The 22,843-nt window shown below is 33.4% G+C and overlaps 2 protein-coding genes across 2 annotated transcripts; one reads left to right on the top strand and one right to left on the bottom strand.

Moving 5' to 3' along the window:
* Nucleotides 1-6,160: 6,160 nt before the first annotated feature.
* Nucleotides 6,161-8,576, bottom strand: LOC112012623 (uncharacterized). Its single transcript, XM_065762037.1, has 4 exons — nt 8,364-8,576; nt 8,147-8,253; nt 7,015-7,049; nt 6,161-6,445 (listed from the first exon to the last, which is right to left on the bottom strand). Exons 1-4 carry the CDS (start codon nt 8,364-8,366, stop codon nt 6,378-6,380), a joined length of 213 nt encoding a protein of 70 aa, XP_065618109.1. The 5' UTR covers nt 8,367-8,576; the 3' UTR covers nt 6,161-6,377.
* Nucleotides 8,577-12,918: 4,342 nt separating this feature from the next.
* LOC112012631 (uncharacterized) lies at nt 12,919-21,329 on the top strand. Its single transcript, XM_024045012.2, has 15 exons — nt 12,919-13,421; nt 14,041-14,278; nt 14,378-14,446; nt 15,108-15,182; nt 15,575-15,672; nt 15,844-16,087; nt 16,422-16,496; nt 17,291-17,388; nt 17,658-17,910; nt 18,618-18,715; nt 18,832-18,967; nt 19,199-19,303; nt 19,960-20,247; nt 20,342-20,403; nt 20,905-21,329. Exons 1-15 carry the CDS (start codon nt 13,317-13,319, stop codon nt 21,082-21,084), a joined length of 2,124 nt encoding a protein of 707 aa, XP_023900780.2. The 5' UTR covers nt 12,919-13,316; the 3' UTR covers nt 21,085-21,329.
* The last annotated feature ends 1,514 nt before the right edge of the window (nt 21,330-22,843 follow it).

The following is a 22,843-nucleotide window of genomic DNA, read 5'->3' as shown; positions in this document are numbered from 1 at the left end:
ACACCGTTGAGAAAGTTGCTGAACGTTAGAAAAAGATTGGTTACTTATGTAATGATTGTGATCCACATAGAATGTGTAAGAATGTTTCTCAAAAAACAAAAGAATGTGTAAGAATATCCACTTACAGTAAGATTACTGATTTGGTTGGCTGTGAGTGAGAAAACTGACGGTGTATAAATGTTAGCTAGTACTTATGAAATTTATTTCTAAAAATGTTAAATGTTAGCAAGTACTTATGAAATTTATTTCTAAAAATGTTGAATACGTACCATTATTATTTTTGTGTGTGGAGGGAATATATGTACCATTATTGATCCACTTATTTACATGTAATTTCACACTTTATCAAGGTGGCAATTGATGATTGGGTGTAAAAAAAATTTATATTAATTATGAACTTGAGGTGGGTTCTAGTTAATTTAGTTGATAGAGTTTGTTGGGATTTGGGTTAAAATCCTACCTACACCAAAATCATTTGATTTTTTGCTTGATAATAATTTTAAAAAAAAAAACAATTATCATGGATCTACATGTTCAAATCTTATCGTATATATTAAAAATAAATAAATTTTAAACCCGAGTAAAAGTAATATTAAATTAATTACAATTTACCATCCAAAAAAAGTTTGTATATAGAGCATAACTTGAGCCCAGTTCTGGGAGCAAATCTCTTTAGAAGCCCCAAATCATCTAAATTGTACGATTTATTACTTCTATAAGTTATGAAAAAGTATATGTCCATGGCATAGTACGACATAAGCTCTAGGACCAAGCTAGTAGTCCTTCCAAACATTGTGTTAAGGAAGTTTTGGTCATCTAAATTGTGGTAATGTGGCAAATTTCTTAGATTCATGTTGACATAGCTCTCTTAGATGATCTTCTTCTAAGAAATATGTATTGGAATGAAGTTACAAACATAATATTTTCACAACAAATTCTAGGTAATAAGTTGTAAATATTAGGTAAAAAAGTGCTGTCAGTGGTAGACTCATATAACAAATCAATAACAACTGGCCAAATAAATTTTGTTGTGAAAATATTATATCCGTAGCACTACTCTTTATTTTATTTATTTTTTATATTGGGAGATCAAGTTTAAGGCTATGTTCAAAGTTGTTCTAGTCTTCTAGACTTCTTGTTAGTGGATTAGATATCGTTAGTGCCACTACTTTGACCAGACTTATTAGTGGTCTTCGTTCTTTGCTTTGAATAGGAATGCTGGATATGGTATTGGCAGAAGGTGGATTAATTTTCATGCTTTTAAGCTCTATGTCTATATGCTTTGGATTGAGAACTCGTGATGCCCTTTCATCCCTCAAGGCTCATTCATTGGAGGAGGATAGATTTAATGCCAAAAACTGTCGAACTTGTCCTAATCGCGGTTCGTTGTTTGTGGCTGAAACTCAACGGTGTGTGTATATATGGACCGAATTATGACTTATGAGCTAAGTTTTTCCAAGTCCATTGTCTTACATTATGCCCAGTACCTTTCCAAATAGATTTTAATACCATCTGGAATAAAATTCCTCTATTCCTCACATAACAAGGAAAAAAAAATCATATTTTTGACTGTTCCAATTTATTCTCCATCAATCTTATCACATATTCTTTTTCCCTTCCTTATAAAATAATTAGAGTTTAAAATGGAGAAAAAATATTAAACACTTGACAAGCCATGATTGGTGAAGCATAAGATTGAACACTAACATTGTGTTTGGTTGAGGTGAAAATAGGGAGGATGGAAAATAGGGTGGAAATCAGTGTTTTCCACTGTTTGGCAAAAGAAGGAAAATTGGGAGAAAGGAAAACCTGGAAGCAAGTTTTCTCTCCCTGGCCCACAATTTTCAGCCTCCCAAATTGGGAGGAAAAGGCTGGAGAGAAAAGTGCTCTCACAGCACTTTTACACAAATACCTCATTCTCTCTCCTCTCACAGCTACAAACACAACAGCTACAAACATAACAATTTTGCTCTCAAACATCTCTAAACTCAAGCATAATCAGATTATCAGAATACAAAATCAAAAACAAAATTTTAAAATTAATCAAATCATAACAATGAAAGCCAAAAAAAAAAAAAAAAAAATAGGCAAAATCAGAAACTCACAGGAGAGCTCCAGGGGAGCTGAGCTGGGTTGCGCTAAGTCTTCGTTTTCATCAGCCAAAGCCCAGAGAGAAGAGTAGTTATGGTAAGAGTTCGAGATTAAGAACGGTGACATGGGCTGGAGCTGGTCGTTAGTGTTATCGTTAATGTCGTTGAAGAAGGAGATTTGATCCAACGGCCAGGAACCAATATCAAGATCTTCGAAGTCCATGAACGGTTCTCTGTTTTGGTGATCCGTTGACTTTTGAGTAGCTGAGAAGGCCGAGTTCTTCTCTTCCTCCGGTTCGGCCATTTTGGTTTGCTTTACCCTCCAACTGTTACTGTCGTTGGTGTTTTTGTATATGTATATATATATATATATATGTATTTGTATTTGTGTTTGTGTTTGTGTTTTGTTTGTACTTTATCTCCTTATTAAAAACTGGGATTGTTTCTCGGAAAGGACACACTGTTGAGAAAGTTGCTGAACGATAGAAAAAGATTGGTTACTTATGTAATGATTGTGATCCACATAGAATGTGTAAGAATGTTTCTCAAAAAAACAAAAGAATGTGTAAGAATATCCACTTACAGTAAGATTACTGATTTGGTTGGCTGTGAGTGAGAAAACTGACGGTGTATAAATGTTAGCTAGTACTTACGAAATTTATTTCTAAAAATGTTAAATGTTAGTAAGTACTTATGAAATTTATTTTTAAAAATGTTGAATAGATACCATTATTATTTTTGTGTGTGTATGTAGGGAATATATGTACCATTATTGATCCACTTATTTACATGTAATTTCACGCTTTATCAAGGTGGCAATTGATGATTGGGTGTAAAAAAAAATTTATATTAATTATGAACTTGAGGTGGGTTCTAGTTAACTCAGTTGATAGAATTTGTCGGAATTTGGGTTAAAATCCTACCTACACCAAAATCATTTGATTTTTTGCTTGATAAAAATTAAAAAAAAAAAAACAATTATCATGGATTTACATGTTCAAATCTTATCGTATCTATTAAAAATAAATAAATTTTAAACCCGAGTAAAAGCAATATTAAATTAATTACAATTTACCGTCCAAAAAAGGTTTGTATACAGAGCATAACTTAAGCCCAATTCTGGGAGCGAATCTCTTTAGAAGCCCCAAATCATCTAAATTGTACGATTTATTACTGCTATAGGTTATGAAAAAGTATATGTCCATGGCATAGTACGAGCTAAGCTCTAGGAGCAAGCTAGTAGTCCTTCCAAACATTGTGTTAAGGAAGTTTTGGTCATCTAAATTGTGGTAATGTGGCAAATTTCTTAGACTCATGTTGACATAGCTCTCTTAGATAATCTTCTTCTAAGAAATATGTATTGGAATGAAGTTACAAACATAATATTTTCACAACAAATTCTAAGTAATAAGTTGTAAATATTAGGTAAAAAAGTGCTGTCAATGAAAAACTCATATAACAAATCAATAACAACTGGCCAAATAAATTTTGTTGTGAAAATATTATATCCGTAGCACTACTCTTTATTTTATTTATTTTTTATATTGGGAGATCAAGTTTAAGGCTATGTTCAAAGTTGTTCTAGTCTTCTAGACTTCTTGTTAGTGGATTAGATATCGTTAGTGCCACTACTTTGACCAGACTTATTAGTGGTCTTCGTTCTTTGCTTTCAATAGGAATGCTGGATATGGTATTGGCAGAAGGTGGATTAATTTTCATGCTTTTAAGCTCTATGTCTATGCTTTGGATTGAGAACTCGTGATGCCCTTTCATCCCTCAAGGCTCATTCATTGGAGGAGGATAGATTTAATGCCAAAAACTGTCAAACCTGTCCTAATCGCGGTTCGTTGTTTGTGGCTGAAACTCAATGGTGTCTGTATATATGGACCGAATTATGAGTTATGAGCTAAGTTTTTCCAAGTCCATTGTCTTACATTATGCCCAGTACCTTTCCAAATAGATTTTAATACCATCTGGAATAAAAATCCTCTATTCCTCACATAACAAGGAAAAAAAAATCATATTTTTGAGTGTTCCAATTTATTCTCCATCAATCTTATCACATATTCTTTTTCCCTTCCTTATAAAATAATTAGAGTTTAAAATGGAGAAAAAATATTAAACACTTGACAAGCCATGATTGGTGAAGCATATAAGATTGAACGCTAACACTGTGTTTGGTTGAGGTGAAAATAGGGTGGAAAACAGTGTTTTCTATTGTTTTGCAAAAGAAGGAAAATGGGGAGAAAGGAAAACCTGGGAGAAAGTTTTCTCTCCCTGGCCCACAATTTTCATCCTCCCAAATTGGGAGGAAAAGATTGGAGAGCACTTTTCCGCAAATACCTCATTCTCTCTCATCTCACAGCTACAAACACAACAGCTACAAACATAACAATTTTTCTCTCAAACATCTCTAAACTCAAGCATAATCAAATTATCATAATACAAAATCAAAAACACAATTTTAAAATTAATCAAATCATAACAATGAAAGCCAAAAAAAGAAGAAGACAAAAGACAGAAGACAAAAGCCATCTGACCCATCTGGACCACGATGGGGATGAAGATGAGCGACGACTCCCAAATGCTTGGGACGAAGATGACCCATTTGGACTGCGTTAGGGACGAATGTTCTGGAATCAAGTAAAAAAAAAAAAAAAACAGAGAGAGAGAGTGCTAGAGAAAAAAAAAAAAAAAAGAATGAGAATTGCGCTTGCTAGTGTTAGAACGGTCTTGAATGAGGGAGAAAAAGAAAATAAAAAGAAGGGGGGGGGAATAGAGATAAGGACAACGTGTGTGGAGGAGAAAAACAAGTAAAAAAAAAAACATATGGATGAAATGAAGGCTAAGAAAGAAGAAATAATATAAAGAATAAAAAATCCTAATTGAGAAATGTTATCACAATATTTTCACAATAAATTTTAAGTAATAGATTGTTATTAGTTAATATTGGTGAGTAAAAAAATAATTTCAATAATTGGTTCAAATTAGAACTAGTAACAACTTTCTACATAAATTTTGTTGTGAAAGTATTGCGAAAAATGTTGTGGACGTACCACTTCTCATTGAAAAATATAATTATTGGTAAATTTTATATTATTTAATAAGTACAAATAAATATATTTCTTACTTATTATGTAACAAGGGTATAATAGTCAATTTATATAAACTATATTTTCTATCCTCACTTTTCTTTTCAATTAAACAATAAAACAAAAGAGTTTTCCACCCTCCTACTTTTCTATCCCTCCAACCAAACACGCACAAGAGAAAATTAAATATTTTCTATCCTCTCACTTTTTTATCCTATCCACTAATTTTTCATCCTCCTACTTTTCTATTCCTCCAAACCCTAAAGGTGGAGTACAAAGAGCAAGATAGAGAATTTCTATTCATCCTGTTTGTCATGCTTTATTGGGCCTTTTTGGGATTCAATGTCTAGGAGTTCAACTATCCCGGCTGTACAGAGTAGGAATTTTTTTTTTGTTTTTGTTTTTAATAAAATTCCTTCTACTTTTATTTTATTTTATTTTTTGAAGTTATTCTTGTAACTTTTTGAACAAAATATCAAGTTTGATTGATAGAAAGGTATAAGTTAGTAAATGCATCAGAACGTTATTTCTCTTCATCAATTTCCTTCAAAATAAATGCTAATTTTTAATCAACTCCTGTTCACCCGGGAATTCAATAACCTCTGATTGCTTCTGAGAAGGGTCATTTCAGATCACAATGAAAATTTTTTGGAAACCAACCGATAATTTTACAATTACCTAACATGAGTTAAGTGATTTCTTAAGGCATTTCTTTAGACAAAGATTGTTTTTTTTTTTTTCTCTTTTTGGATGGTAAATATTTCCCGCAACATTGTATAGGGTTCATACAATGTTTATTTATTTATTTTTGATAATTCAATAGTTACAACAGGTGAGGAGAGATTTGAACCCTAGATATTTTAGAAATACTAAAAAGTACCAACTAATTGAGTATAAGGCTATTGGCGGTTAATATATAATACATAATTACATACATGCTTTCATCACCAAAAAAAAAATATCACACAAGCGCCAACAAACATGAAATGTAAAAATATCCCATTTAAAGATGATGACTGCTCAAGGTCAAGCAAAAAGTCGCCATATACTTATCTATTACAGATGACATGTCGAAATCATTGAAACCAGAATGTCTTATCATATAAAAGCGATCAATAGCACCAAATGGATCAAAAGGTCGGCCGTGTGAACCAAAAAATGGGATTACTTCCACATGTACAAGAGATGTCCCTATTCAGAAAAATATGATTGAAACACCCATAGTGAAGCATCCTGCAGCTACCCAAGGGCTCAAACGTTCACCTGTTTTAAGAAGATCGCACAGGTCATCTACTGGACAATTAGACCATCTAATGCAGGCTAAAGAACAACATCTAATGTTAAAGGGTTGACCAGGTATATCAGATACTCGGAACTTTTCTGTTTTTGATAGGCATCAGATACTCAGAACATTAGTAGCAGATTTGACATGTAGTATCTGAAAGAAAGCAGACTACAAGGGTAGGCAGATATATTGTTTGAAGGTTAGTCAGTATGTAGCTGGCTCAAAAATCACCAGCCAAGCATTTATAAAAATATATCCATTTATTTGTGTCAAATGTTGATAGTTGATACTCAATCTAAAAACATTGACCACTAATTATTTTGTCTATTCTTCAGCTCTTCTCCCAGGTTGTGGGGTTCTGCAGTTGGGACTATGGGTTTCTATCGTCATCATTGACAAGGCCGAATGCATGGAATGAATCAGCATTACTAAAAGACATATGTAGAGTAGCATTGCTAGAAGATCCAACCAATGTTTCAATGTCAGTCTATGCCTTATCCATGTATAGTAATAGCAAACATGCATGAAAAGAACTCGATAAACCTACCAATTCTAGCTGCCTTCCAAAAGAATCCCCGAAACCTGCCAGTAGAAGACACGCTATAAGGGAAATTTTGATTTGTACATTACCAAATCGTATACACACAGGCACACATAAACAAAGTTAAATACGAATGTTATGAAGAGCATTTCTTTAGAAGATAAAAGTGATCAAATAAACAGAACAGACACTACTAGAAACAATGTTCAAGAATAACTAACTGGGGAGAGAACCCTCATACACTTGACTAGGATGGGAATAACAGGTTAGTAAAAAACTTATCCACAACACTTAAAAGAGTCAAGTATTAGAATTCATGACCTAGCATTTTCACAACATGCCTACTTGTGTCCACGCCTATTATCCACAAAAAGCAAGCAGCCAAGCAGAATAACTATACATCTTATAAATGTCACTCTATACAATCTCAACAAAGAGATAGCTGTCCAAGCTCCAAACAATGCAAAATAAACTCAAAAATATTCCCCCCAAAAAAATCATGTTTTAACATAAAATACTATATCTCAGCCTAAACAGTAAACTCGTGCTGATAAGGACTGTCTTTAAGCATTTCTTAGTATAATGGTCGAACTATACTAAGAATTGCTGTATACATACTAGTTATGATAGAGCTGCTTTGAGGACTTGATGCCCCCAGAATCCCAATGAGCTCTACCTCAAACGACACATCATCCTCTAATAATGGGCTGGACAGTGAAATCAAGAGACCATTTGGTTAGGCGATTTGGGAGCATAAAAGTGCGTTTTTAAAACCCAAAACGCTGTTTCGTAACAGCAACTCCTCGTAACTTTTTTACAAAGGCTCATTTTAAACTCAAAACGCCATCCATGGATTTATGTAGTGGATGGTATTAGAAAAAAATAAGACCATTGAACATCCATAGGAAAATCACAAATACTTAAAATGCTTACAACATTACTGCTAAACCCAGACAATGTAGAAAAGAATTAGGCCACTCAAAAGTCAAAACCCATAAAATACTAATTATAATCAACAGATCAAAGCAAAATTTACACCCAAAACAAAATTACAATTGCACAATATAAATAAGTTGCCAATTTTGTTTATGCCCAACTAATAAAACGACTAAAAATTAAAGATAAAGCAACAACGAACCCGGTTTTCTGTTCAAGAAAGGTTGGGAACTGCATCTTCAGAAAAGTGCATGTGCAAATCACGAGCAGCACCACCGTCAAAAACGAATGGAAATTAAAAAGCGCTGACTGCACCCATCAACAATTTAATTATAAAAAATATAAAAAAAAAAAAAAAAATCAACCCAGTAAAACCCATCTCTGATTTCAATCAAATAAGGAGGAGAAAGTTTCATTACCATATCTGGGGTCTCCTTGGATTAATTTTTTTTTTATAAACAAAATCCAGATTTTGAGTCTACGATAAAAGTGGAAATAGAGGATTAGAAAAGTAAATCAAAATAATAAATAGCGTATAATTTTGAAGAGAATAAGTATTGGATTGACTTTGGATGGGATGGGAGAGTGCTAAACTGCAGTTTCTGAGAGCTCCTTTTTTAATGAAGTAAGCAGAAAAAGAAAAAACGAGTTTTGGGCTTTTTTTTTATGTTTTCTTTAAATTAAACGACTTCGTTTGGACAACAGTCAATTCCACGCAAAAGTCAAAAGAGCCTTCAAGCAGCCAGTAGTAATCAATCATGGATCGGTTGGGTTGGAATTGTGGTATTTTTCTTGGGTTGATGAATTTTCAATCCAGCCCAATCCATATTACCTTTACAAGTTTAAAACCCAACTCATGAGGGTTTGGTTTGGTCATCGACAGAACTGTAAAACAAACTAAACTAATATATTCAAACTTAATTCAAATTTTTTTTTTGTTATCAAGCTCAAGCTTGTTTGTTCATGAATTACTTTGATTTTTTTTTTTTCATATTTGATAAATGCTACAACTACAAAATTTTCACAAATTAATACTTATAATTAAGAACTAAATTATAATTGAAATTATTATGTTTGAGTTAAATAGATAGAATATTTTTGCTTATGAAATTATGAAAACTAGTATGTAGCCCCATGCTACCGCACGGGAATGGATATATTATTAATCATGAGTTTATTCATATTTAAAAGGCTCAGTTAAGTCTAAATTCATATTATTAACTAGAAAATTTTATTAACAAAACTTAGCAGTATATATATTTTACACAGAAAGATGAATCTTGGTGACAATGTTTATCCAAAAGATCCATTCACACTTTTGAATCTTCAATCTCTATTGGTGATTGAAATTTTCGTAGCTTAAAAAATTTTAAATTAAAAAAAAAAAAAAAACTCTCAAAGTTGTACTCATTTTGTAGTTTTACAATGGGTTATTTTGTAATATGATGTGCATTTGTATAAAGAAACAACCTCTAAAGTTCCATGGCTGATAAAAGAAATTCTCTCCAATCTCTTTTTATAGAGAGATGAGTTTGTATGTGTTTTTATACATTCTTCATAGTTGTATTATCACGAAGCAGGTCCAATGGATTTAGATTGATACTACCGATTCTCAAAGCATGAGTGTTTAATGTGTTATTAATTTCATCTCATTGGCTTCTGCACATGACAGCAAAATTAAAAATAATTAGATTGTACACATGTATAGTAAAATTGGACTCCAATTTCATATTCTAATTAAACAATTGGAATGATAATAACAATAATAGGAAAATTTAAATAAAATTTCGGATTAAATTGTAACAATCTGAATAAAAAATTTCAGTAGAAAGACAGGGTGGAGTGATCCACTCCAAGAAGGCGACCAAACTTGTGTAAATATAGAATAATAAATATTTCTCTAGAAAATTTATATTGATCATAACATTTACCTTCACTGAAAATTTTAAAAACATAGTGACTCACATCTGCCATCCAGACATCTACAGCCGAGTCCTTTCCAATTCACGTGAGATTCCATTGATCACTAAGTTCCTTTGCAGCCTGTAAAAAGTATCATCCATCGGTCCACAGTAGTGCTTTTTTCATTATTATATGTGTCAAACCTGAACAAAAAGCCAAATATAAGGATAGTGAATTTTAGGCATAATGTGCATCTAATCACATATTAGCAAATTTATATCAAATGTAAAGATGCAAACTTTGTAAGTGAATGGTAAACAAAACTCAATGTCAGAACCAATAAGAAAGCACTTTAATCCGAAACTCAGTGCAAATGTAAAGATGCAAACTTTGTAAGCAATTTATAACAAAGATGCAAACTCTGGCTTTGCTATTTTTTTGGAAATTATGTAATGTACCCAAACCAAGTTCTTATCACTGATATTAATCTATTTGGTTTTCACATTTGACTGCAAAATTAAGAAAAAACTTAATTAGCATAGTAAATCACTTGACACGATACATAGAAGTGGTTTTAATGAGAATGAGCCCACATACATTTGGCCACATGATGCAAAATTCAACTTCAATTTACCCAAACCAAGTTCTTATCACCGATATTAATCTATTTGGTTTTCACGTTTGACTGCAAAATCAAGAAAAAACTTAATTAGCACAGTTATTCACTTGACCCGATACATAAAAGTGGTTTTAATCATAATGAGCCCACATACATTTAGCCACATGATGCAAAATTCAACTTCAATTTCAGATTCTAGACACATGGCACAAAATTAGAATTCTAATTTGGTGTGTACACGTGGCACACAATTAGAGTTCTAATTTGGAATTCAATTTCATATTCTCTTTGCTTCACTTATTATATATATATATATATATAGATGAGATTCACCTAATTTTTACTACAAAACTAACTTATTATATCATAACTAAATTTATAAATAATAATATAATTTATTTGTGAAATTTTTTACTGAGATAGTTCAAGAGCAAGGATTTTCTGCAAACTAAGTTGTAGCAACTTTTGTAAAATGCACACATGTCAAGTGGCTATTTGGTGAAAGATTCAATCTTGACCATAAAGTTTTCATTTAAATATAAGTTTGGACAAGTATCTATTTAAGGCATTGACATGTGTGCATTTTTTTAGGAGTTGTTGCAACTTAGTTTGCAGCAAATCCTTTTCCATAATTCAATATCAATTATATATGCATGTTTTTATAAATGTCTATGATGGGATAGCAAAATTAACATCTTTGGTTCGTCCATAGAGCTCGTCCATGAGCTTTGAACCAAAATGTCCAGACAGATTGCCTGAGTAAAAGAGTCATCCATGGGGATCATCCGTGAACTAAATGACCACAGACCACCTAAACGGTAAAGTCGTCCATGTGCAAAACGCATGGACGACCATACAACAGTCTATAAACAAGGAGTTGTCCATGAGCAAAAGCACACGGACGACCACATAACACTTAGCAAATCCTGGAGCGGTTAATTAACCCGTGTCCATCACCACCAATTTCTCCTAAGTGTGTAACTTCCATTAGCAGTTACAAATCTCTATAGCCATTAGCAGTTACAATCTCTATAGCCATTGGAGAAGTTATTTCCGGAATTTCGAACTTCCACAAATTTGGGGGAAGTTACTAAACCAAATAACTGCTCCAGGGTTTCTTATATAAGGACCGGTCTGAATCAAGCAAAGGTATGAGAGTATTCTGACATTACTCCAATACAGTTAGAATTCCATTTGTGGGAAAAGATACTAACTTAGTCATCGGAGGGTCCTAGGCTAGTCCACCCCGGTCTCCTTTGACAGCGTGTTTATTTTTTAGGCCTTTGTTACCACTTTTAGCCCATCGAAGCCGAGTTGTCCAGCCTACTGATTCTGTTATGCATCAGTCTACATGTGAATATATAATGTTTTATATTTGGTGACTTAGGGTTTAGATCCTTCTCCCTCGTTGTTGTAATTGTAATTATTAAATTGTGTATGTGCAAGTTAAATTTGAGCTTATTTATGAGAGTGAAATAAGTTAGTAGTACATTTATATGAGAAAGCTCGAAAAGATGCAAGTTTTAACGTGACACTCAAACAAGAAATAAAGAAAGTGATGGTAGGACTTGAAAAAGACACACATTTAAACAATAAGAAGAAGCATATTATCAAAACAACATAGGATGTACATGAAAAACCCTAGAGAAGGGATAAAAAACTACAATTTGAGCAAGAACATAACATTCTTGCTTGGCTCAACTTGTATTATGTATGAAAAAGAGATCAGTTTACAATGAAGTTGTCTTTTTTTCTTACCAACTCTCCACTTTCATCTCAAAATATCTATTTGGGTTCTTGCCCTAATAGCATAGTTACATGTTCCTTTTATACTCTAAGGAATATGGCTGATTATAAGGACAGGTGTCAAGTCATCATATTCTTTCTTTTGAATCTTTTCACAGTTGTGATATTATCTGCTAACTAAGGAATAAGAACTGTGCCAACGTGGCACTGGAACCTCTAGATAGGTAGCTTTGCCATTGCTTGGGAGGCAAGTCTTGGACATTGAGAGGGACATCAGGAGTACTGTGATTGGTACATGTGTTCCTAAGGTGACTCATTGTACATTCAACCAATAAGGGGTGTCCTTATAGTTTCTAACCTTAAAAAGTCACTATCTCCATTTTTGTGAGTGTTTGGGTACTATATCAAGTGTAAATCCTACTTCCTTCCCAAGGTAGTCACACCTTTAGCATGGACTAAGACAAGACCCTTAACCAATGTTTCCTCTCCCTTTGCTCATAGCCACTCCATGTGTAGAGTCCAGATTCAACCACTCACGTATTCTCCAATGCCTTAGTAGTGTTATGTACAAATTGTAAACAAATAAAAATAGAAATCAAGTCTCATGCTTTTGAGTTTATTCACAAACATATTATAATGTTTAAACCTGACTCATTTAATAGTGAAATTTACATTTGGGTTTAAGTTTGTCTTGTTTGCTAAATATAAAAGGTTTAATACTCTAAAGTTTTAGAATTTAGATTTCCCTTTATATTTTGTATTCATTGTTAGCGCATCAATTTATCACATATGCTAGTTGACCCAATTAAATGATGACACATGGATTTACCTATTTTTTGTAATAAAATAACTAAAAAAAAATTCAAAGACTATTTAAAAAAAAAAAAATTCCGGATTAAAATTTAAAATAGATAGTTTGAGAGTTGAGACCAAATAGGCAAATAGCCCATTTTCAAACCCCTTCCCAAAAAAAAGAAAAAAAAAGAGCAATTCATAAACATACTCGCTCCCGCGTCCCGCCACTGGCATATTTTCACTGTATCTTCGAGACTAGGCTTCGTGGCTCCATTCATTGGTGACAATTTGAAAGTCCGTGACTCTGAAAATGGCGGAGGTGAAGCGGTGGAGCGTGACATACACAAAGCACGTGAAGCAGAAGCGCAAGGTTTACCAAGACGGTTTCTTAGACCTCCACTTCTCCACCAACAAGGTCTTCTTCTTCTTCTTCTTCTAGTAGTACTATTCGTTTTTTCTATTTCCAGCCCTAATATTGACGAGAAATTTTAATTTTACTTGGATTTTTCACTTAAGCAAATATTATTGAAATTTCGTGTTAAGCACTCTCTAAATTAGACAAACTAAACGGAAATGTTGCAAAATTCTGAGCTCGAACGATCAAATTTGTATATAAATTCGTAATTTATGATCTTATAAATTCAAGCTAATGTGACTGTTATTTTTATTTTTTATAATTACCGGCTTATTCATTTTCTAGATCAAAATTTATTTCCAAAGTTGATTTACTCAATGTGTTTATGTCGTATTAGACTAGCTTCACTAGAAGATTATGCTTTTATCTTTCATGAAAGTTTTAATTTTAGTAAATTATAAAGTTATTCAAGGTGTTTATAAATTTTAATTTTACAAAAACCGGCTCGTGCATTTTCTGGATCAAAATTAAGATCCGAAATTGATTTACTCGAGGTGTTTTTGTTGTATTAGGCTTGCCTTACTTGAAGGTTATGCTTTTATCTTTCATGATTTTTTTTTTTTAAAAGCAAATTATGAAGAAATTATAATTTGATATTGGATTGATGTTTGGTATACAGGTAATGCTCTACGATGATTGCGAGAAGCTATTGGAATGCAGGATCTTGAAGAAAGATGAAGCAGTTAGTTGCGGCGAAACACTGACATTCAATGCATATCTCATTGATGTTGGCGAACCTGAGGGTGATCATAAGCCTACAATATCTGGTTTGAATTGTCAAGGAAGAGATGAGAAAATCACTGAGAAACCGAGTCATTGGCGTGGACAAAAGTTTAGGAATCATTTGGTTTCTTTTGGTATTTAGCCTTATGATGTTTTGCTTAAGAACTTTTCAGTTAATGAGTTTTCAGTCACGTTTTCAGTTTTGTTTATTTCTTTTGCTTTCCGTGCCGAAGATAGAAAGAACAATGTGGAGATGAACAAAGCACGGCCAACTTTGAGCCCATCACAGAAGATTATTAGAGGTTAGGATAATGACTTAGATAATTTGATTTGCAGTTTCATACAACATTGGCAATGTCAATTTTTTTATTTTTTATTTTATTTTTTCTCGAGGCTAGTTGTTATTTGTTAGATTTATGGTTAAGGGATTAAATTCTCACTTTTCTATCAACTTAACATATTGGTGTAAGTGGTACTTTATCATGGTATTAGAGTAGAGCTGGTGGTCTAGGATTTGAAGCCTGTTTCCACTCTATGTCATATTTAAAATTAAAAATTTCGCTTGTTAGGCCTCACTTATTGAGGGGAAGTCTCAGCCCACATGTGGGGCAGAGTCTCAGATTAATGGTTATTTGATTAAACTCACCATTTACTATTTTGGGACAAGTGGTAGTTTATCACTAGAATAAGAGGATATTGGGTTTTTGACACATAAAGTAATGGATCATATTTAAGCTGGTGTAGACTAATGCTACTGGGCAACCTAAATTTTTGGTGAAAATATCCAGTTCAGATGTAATTAGCTTTACTGTTTACTTTTCATTAAAGACAACAATTGTCTGAGTCAATCAGCATTCAAGGATTTCCCCACAAAAGAAGTGCATTTTTCCTAACATTGGTGTAGTGCATGTATGGCCTTATCACCTGGTCCTGGTGAGCTTCTAAAAGTTTCTTGCATTTCAGAGTTTAAGAAGAGCGAACTGCACAAGTATAAAGCACCACAGAGTAGTCCAGATACAAAAAAACCAAGTGCAACAGGTTAGATTGTTAATTTGCTGCTGTGCCTTTGATGGACACAAGTTTTTTTCACTGCATTGTGAATATGACTTTTTTGTTTCGGGCAACGTGTCTTATGAAATGCTAAAGCATTACAGAACTTTCATTGCTATAATGACAAAAGGTTGGTTAATTGTCAAATTGATACTTGTTGCTTCCTGTTGCTTCAGCTCCAGGGGATTTATTGCATTCTTCTCTGTTAATTATTTTTTCCTAGTTTTGCTTTAGCTGTTTAATTTGTTCCCCTTTGCAAGCTTTCCTTTATAATTTTTTTGGCTCTTTGTGTTCACCATGGTGAACATAAAGTGTTTTTTTTTTTAATAAAGCAATTCTACTTACTTATTAAAAAAAAAGTGTTCCCCTTTGCAATATAGAATGGGAGGTTCTGTACACTACACAAGTAACTCAAAAGGCCAAAAAGTATCATGATGGATTTCTACGACTTCCAACATGCGGAACTCTTGGGAGGCAGGTTGACTTTGCTATTGTCATTGAATTTATTTTTACAAGGCCATTCATCTTGTTTGTTGCTCTGAATAAAATAAAAAACCAAAAACCATTCAATAACTCACTCATTCTTTATGTCCTTTTCCAAGCTAATTTATTTTGATTGCATACCTGACTTTTTTGGGTCTCTATTCAGGTGATGCTATTTGATGCAAGCAGAAAACTATTAGATAGCAGGTTCCTTAAGAAAGATGAAGTAATAAGATCTGGTGAATCAGTAGCTTTTGATGGTCATTTGGTTGAAGTTGGAGAACTTGATGGAGACCATAAACCTCTCATGGATTTGAATGTTCAAGGAAACAATCTCAATGTTGTTAAGAAAAATGGGATAATGCATGGACAAGAGAACTATATTAACCTCAATAAACCTGTTGGCCAAGGTTGGCTCCTATATTTATCAACATTAATTGTTCAAATTTTTGCTTTCTCACAGTGATTGTTTAATGTATTCTACCTCCTCAGCCGCTTTAAAGTATTTTTCACCTTTTGTTTTTTCTCTCCCTTAGTCTTCTATGCCTTTACAATTGATATATTGCTTTAGTTTTGGGATTTCGAAGCATTTGCATACTTTTGTGTTTCAAATATCTGTGCTCCAAGGGCCTTCCAGCCCCCCTTTCTTTTGCCTTGTTTTGGGAGTTGAAATGGAGTTTTGTCCCTGACATATGATTGCTAGCATGATACTTCATCCTCAAAATGTTACTGATTTCATTTCAGAGTTCAAGAAGAGTGAACTGGACAAGTATGGAGCACCGAAGAGTATTAAGGATACAGAAAATACTAGTTTAACAGGTCAGTTTGTGAGTTTGCTACTGCATTAATACCATTTCGTGACCCTTATTAGCTCACAAGCTGAAGTTTTGGTCCTAAAAATGGTTGAGAAACTCAAATGTCATTGCTACATTGTCAACCGTACCTTGGATCAGGTTGTAAAGGGAATCATGGGATGAGCCTTAAGTTCAGATCTTATTATTAAAAAAAATAAGTTAAAATAAAATAAATATTTTACCTAGCATGTCCCCGTATGTGTTTCAGATTGTACGTTATGTATATATTTTCATTTGGAATGCTTTATGAATAAAAAAATGCTATGTAATTGAGCTGTTCATATTCATCAAATGCAATAGTTTTTATTTATAAGGCCATTGGAATTTCAATACTTGTGATATGCTTGAAGCTTACAGCTGTTTCTATGCTGTCATGTATGAAGACCATATTCTGATACAGGCATAATTGTGAATGTCATGCATTGGCATTGCAGCATGTCAAAGTTCGATATGAATGAGAATAATGCAACAAAACTGGCTTTTCTAAAGTCTCCACGTTTATAATTCTAAAGCAACTCATGTGCATTTACAGAAACTTGATTTGCCTAATTTCATCAATTAGTTCAATAATCAACACAGTCAAAATAACAGAAAAAAAATTGATTGTTGTTTCTTGTCTAGGATTCTTTTATTATTATTATTTTTACATTGCAGTGGAATCTCAGATCTCCCTTGGGATCTATTGCATATTGTCCTAGTTGTTTTATCTTCTTTTCTGTTTTTTTTCCCAGGTTAATATGTCATATTTTTTACATATAGAATGGCAGGTCCTGTACACTACACAATTAACTCAAAAAGCCAAGAAGTATCATGACGGTTTCTTGCGACTTGCAATTTGTGGCTCCCTGGGGAGGCAGGTCGATTTCAGAACTATAGTTTGTCTTAGTCTCAAGATAATTATCTTGTTTGTTGGCCTTGGTGGAGACCTGTTCAATTAATTTGTTCATATCATTGATTTTTTACTTTTCCCTGTCACCCACTGCATGACTGACCGAGCAACAATGTAATTAAGCATCCCCTGTAAAGTGATATATTTAGTTTCTAGATTGACTTGCTTTTATTTTCTTCTTTCACTGGTGTTCTGTCCATATTGATGCAGAAGCTTCCTTTTTGGGTCCCTTTTCAGGTGTTGCTATATGATGCAAGCAGGAAACTTATAGATAGCAGGTTTCTGAAGAAAGGTGAAGCTATAAGATCTGGTGAATCAATAGCATTTGATGCTCATTTGATTGACATTGGAGAACCTGAAGGAAACTATAAATCTCCAGCAGATTTGATTCATTTGAATATTCAAGGGAAAGATGGAAATATCATTAAAAAATCAGGATTAATGCATGGGCAACAGGATTGTGATGAAGACAGAAAATCCGTTGTAAAGGGTAAGTGTAATTGTTTGTTATCAACTTGATACTCTTCTAATTGTTTATTATCTGTTTTAAAAACGTTTTAATTTATTTATCAAAAAAAAAAAAAAAAAAAAAACTCAATACTCTTCTAAATAATAGTCATCTCCTGGAATAAATAAAATATGTAAAAAATAAAGATAAATCTATTCCCAGTATCTCTTTTACTCTCATCTGATTTCTTGTAAGTTATCCATCTTGCCTGTAATTGCTTACCATCAGTTATTATAAATGTAACAAATACTTTCTCATCTCTTATAATTGTTTTAATTAAAAATATCTGTTTGGACACCTGTATTACTCCTTATTTGCCTTCTTGTGTTTTTTCAGATGGTGAGCATTCACCTTCTGACATTTCTTATGGCCCTAAAACTGAATTTCCTACAGTGTTGGTTCATTGCTGCTACAAAACAAAACTTAAATGGTTAGGGTCTGAAATAATAATTATGATTTTTTTGTAATAGTCTTGAAGACAGGTCTTTATCAATCTACAAATTAGAAATTCAGCATCATATGGTTCAGGAAATTAGGTTATTGATACAGGCAATGGTGGGCATATTTTGTTTGTTTGTTTTATTTTACAGAGATAGTTGAGTGGCACCTGCATTTAAATTTGCACTTTTATAAAATTCCTTTTGATTGTCTTGTGAGTGTTATCCAACCACTTTTCCTTTGCCATGTAGAATGGCATGCTCTATATACTAGTCAGATAACTCAAAAGGCCAAGAAATATCACAATGGAATCCTCAAAATTGCCTTTTGTGGCTCTTTCCGGATGCAGGTTCGTTTAAACTTGATTTAAGCTCCTTTCATAGGTGTGTAGGGATGCAGGTTATACTTTAGATGGTAATTAGAGGCTATCATCCTTTGAAAAAGTAATACTGTTAAGTATCACAGGTTACCTTACTGAATGAAGAAAAAACCATCCTGAGCAGTAAATTCCTCAGTTTATCAGAAGATATGAGCACGGGAAGTATGCTGGAACTACCAAAATATTTGGTGGAGGTTGGTGAGCCATATGTAAGTCCTGAAGGTACGATTCTGTTGTGGGAAGCTAATTTTTTGAGTTCTCATAAATCATGTTGTTGGGGTGTCAATTGTCAAAGGGTAAATTAAACTAGTTTCATCAATACCTATGTCATGTGATGAGGAGATTAATTTGAGTTTTGCTGTTGGCTCTAGTCCTGTTTCATTGTATTTTCATTTCGATGTTTGCCCAGGTCTTGATTTTCCCTCATGAAAATATTTTGGACTGAATGTACAGGGGCACTGCAAACAGAAAAAGATTCAGATTCAAAATTTAGCATCTCTAGTTTAGATGAGATCAAATTAAGCAGCAGAGTACCTACAGAAAAGCCTTTGCGTGACGGTGAGTTAAAGGTTGCACTGCATCACATAAAGCAACATTATAAACTTTAAAAAGTAGTCTTTTCTTTTTTATCATTTGTTTCTTTTTGGTGGCACATTAACTTTGTTTACATAATACAAGTTTCCTTATATCTTCCCATCCTACATAATATAAAGTTTTAGAAGGTAAAAAATGGTGAATGTCCTGCCACCAGGCCCAAGGCTAGATGTATGATTTCTAATGCAACTAATGTTGACCAAGTCACACTTTGTAGATTTTATGCAAAACGGTACTCTTTTGGGTGTCCCATTTAAAAATTTTGACACATCTCTAGTTTTCTTTAATGCTTTTGGAAGTTTGTGAGGGAATGAATGTGCTAGTAAAATATGAGGTCCTAGCGCTTCTGTTTCTGCCTTTCACTTCTTAAATAGCCATTAGTTACGTTATACACTCAACAGAATTGAGGATTGGTCTGCGTATCTCCTACCATAGAATGGCTAATGGCATCAGTCCTAGAGACGCTCAGTTCATCTGTCATGTTAAACTTTGGTCTGCTTTAAAGATAATTAAATATTCTAATAAACTTCATTTCTGATCTCAACTCATTGCTGCATTAAATCTAACTCATTGCTGCATTAAATCTATCTGCCAGTGATTCATGGCTTCCATTTGTGCAGCCCATAAAATCCTGTCTTTCCTCCAAAAACCTATGGCTTGGGGAAGCAATGTTGTAGGCAATATGGACGACTGCAAAATTGAACCAGCTTCCTCTACTAAGGGACATCAATTTTCAGATGTTATTGTACTGGATTTTCCTGAAGATGGTGAAATAGTGAGAGCATCTTTGCAATGTCATGAATCAAATCAAAATGCAGGTGTTGTGGAATCAAGTCAAAATTTAGGCATGGGAGAATCAAGTAAAAATATAAGCATTGGGAATTCCCCTGATCTTATGTCTTGGGAAGGCAAGTTTTAATATAATATTGCGCATCTACGTTTCTCTATTTTTTAATTTTAATATTTAACTAAATAGAAAGCTTGACCTGAACGAATTTGCAGCAATATCTAGTTGTAATGGCAGTGAATTGTCCAAGGGTGTCAACCATGGAAACTCCCACCAGGTCTGGCCATAATTCTCTCTATTATCTTTATTTGCCACTTTTCAACTTCCATTTAGATCCTAGATCATCACTAAGCCTACTCTCTATAGAAACTTGTGTATATACATCCTGTCCTAAGACAGTTTTGTTGTCTTTTTTGTACAATTGGGATGCCAGCACAAAATACCAGTTGTTACAATAGGTGAAGCCCTACATTAATAGTGTAGTAGATCTTTAAGAATATGAAGTCTGAACTCTCAATGGTGGAAAAAGATTAATGTAACCAAACACAGTTGGTTTTTTTTTTTTAAATGTTTTTATTTTAGAGTATTGGCTGGAATCCAAATAGTTAAGCTATTTGTCAGTTATGCTTTCACCATACTACATAAATGTTTATCTGGTGTACAGTTATTCTTTCTTTTTCTGTTGTCTTTTATGATTTTCATTTTTATAGTTCTTGTTTGTGAAACCTTAAGCTTGGTTTAAAATTGATGTATTTTTGTTGCAAATGGTTTGTTTCAGCCTTGTTCAGACAAAGTTGAAGCTGATGCCAAGTGGTGTGATGGAGATTTTGCTTTTGGTAAATCAAGCTTGACTGCTTCTGCTTCTCATGGTCTTATTGATGATGTAAGGAAGACTTCTATGCAGCATACATGTACAAGGGAAATAGATGACTGTCCTAGTTTTGATCTAGGATTTTGAAAATTATCTGATACATAACAATGTACCATATATCTGTCTTTGAATACTAATATCTGTGATGTGTTGTTATCTTGAATGAGCTAATCACTCACATAGCGCCTACTCAATATATTGTCACATAATTCACACAATTGTACATGCATGGGAGGCAGTATTAAGACCAAAATAACCCCAACTGTTGGGTTTCCAACTGTCTGATACACTTTATTTTATTTTATTTTATAAAAATATGATTATTCAGCGTGAATGTCATGATAATTAAAACAATTAGCACGAAAGATTGAATGTCTTGCTACATGGTTGTTGCAATTTTCTTTGGTTGGTTACATCTCTGAAGGGGAAATCCCAATGAATCTGAGGGGAATCTCATTGTATTGTGGCAAGACAGTTTCAAGAAGTTGATGATGATATGATACCTTTGCAAATGCATAGTTTGCAGCAGTATTCACTATTCACAAATCCAAACGGGTTTGAATTAAGTATTAAGCTGTTGAGCTTGGACTGGCTAAACAAGGTTGTGTCAAAGTGCAACTGAAGCTTGAGTTTGGCTTATCAAGGTTTGCAGTTGATGAAAATTAGCCACACCCAATATGAGTAATGGTTTAAGTCTGAACCTTATGATAATGTAATAACTTTTTCTTCTTGATTTAACGTTTATCATGTCAACACCCAAAAAAAAAAAAAAAAAAAAAAAAAAAAAAAATTATGGAGAGAACATTCATTGAGACGATTTGAAAAGAACAGTCTATGTTGCATGAAGAGTTCATCATGGTGAGAAGCTCCTTGCAAGGCACAATTGGAAGGGTAAGAACTCACGCTCTCCAAGAGTTGATTATTTTTTGACCTGCTAAAATAATTAAAACCAAGTTGAACTTCAAAAATCAGTTTGGACTGTCTTGACGCCTAAAACCAGAATAAAATAGTCATCCTAATTTCTTAAATCATGTGCAAGATTCAACTGCTACTGGAAAGTCCAGAACTCCATATGATGATTCTCGGAATTCAACTGAGGATCGTGCCTGGTTTGGTTGAGTTCAAAAATAGAGACATGCAAAACAGTACTGGACGTTTTATTGTTCTTTAGCTCTCAGTATTGGTGCTTATTTTTTCTTTATATGTTGTACAGTGAATTCCATCTTACTTTACCTGTTGCAAATTCTTTGCCTTGGTTTAGGAACAATGCCTGCTGCAAATTGTTTAGTGTAACCTAATTCAGATAATGTGGAAGCTGACACTACATGGCCTTTATAGCCTTTTGTTTTTTTATTTTATGAAAGCTTTATATAGCCTTTTGCTTTTGGCATATCAAATTCCAATGCTCGTGCTTATGCAATTTAATGATAATTTTAGAAAGACTCCTGAGGTGCATACATGTGCAAGGGAAGTAAATCACTGCCCTGGTTTTGATCTGGGATTTCAAACAGTGGCTGATACGTACCAATGTGTCATATTACTCGTACATTTGTTATTCCAAATCCAATAATGGTGATGCCCCGTTATCTTGAATCAGTAAATATATTGTACATGCAATCATCTAACATACTGCATTTCTTCTAATCATTCAGCTTGAACGTCATGATCATCAAAAGATTCAAAACATGAACATGGAAAATTGAATGTCTTGCCTGTAAGATTGCCCTTATTTGTCTTTAAACTAGCTGAAGAGAAATCTCAATGAAACGTGATGTAAGCCCAATTGTATCATTGCCATGTAGTGATGCCCACTGCGACTATATTTGCTATATTGTACAATATGATA

Source organism: Quercus suber, unplaced genomic scaffold (assembly GCF_002906115.3).
Source record: "Quercus suber isolate HL8 unplaced genomic scaffold, Cork oak 2.0 scaffold_439, whole genome shotgun sequence".
In the NCBI taxonomy this organism is placed as follows: domain Eukaryota; kingdom Viridiplantae; phylum Streptophyta; class Magnoliopsida; order Fagales; family Fagaceae; genus Quercus; species Quercus suber.
The sequence above is the reverse complement of the archived record's forward strand: the minus strand, read 5'-3'. Positions and strand labels throughout refer to the sequence as shown.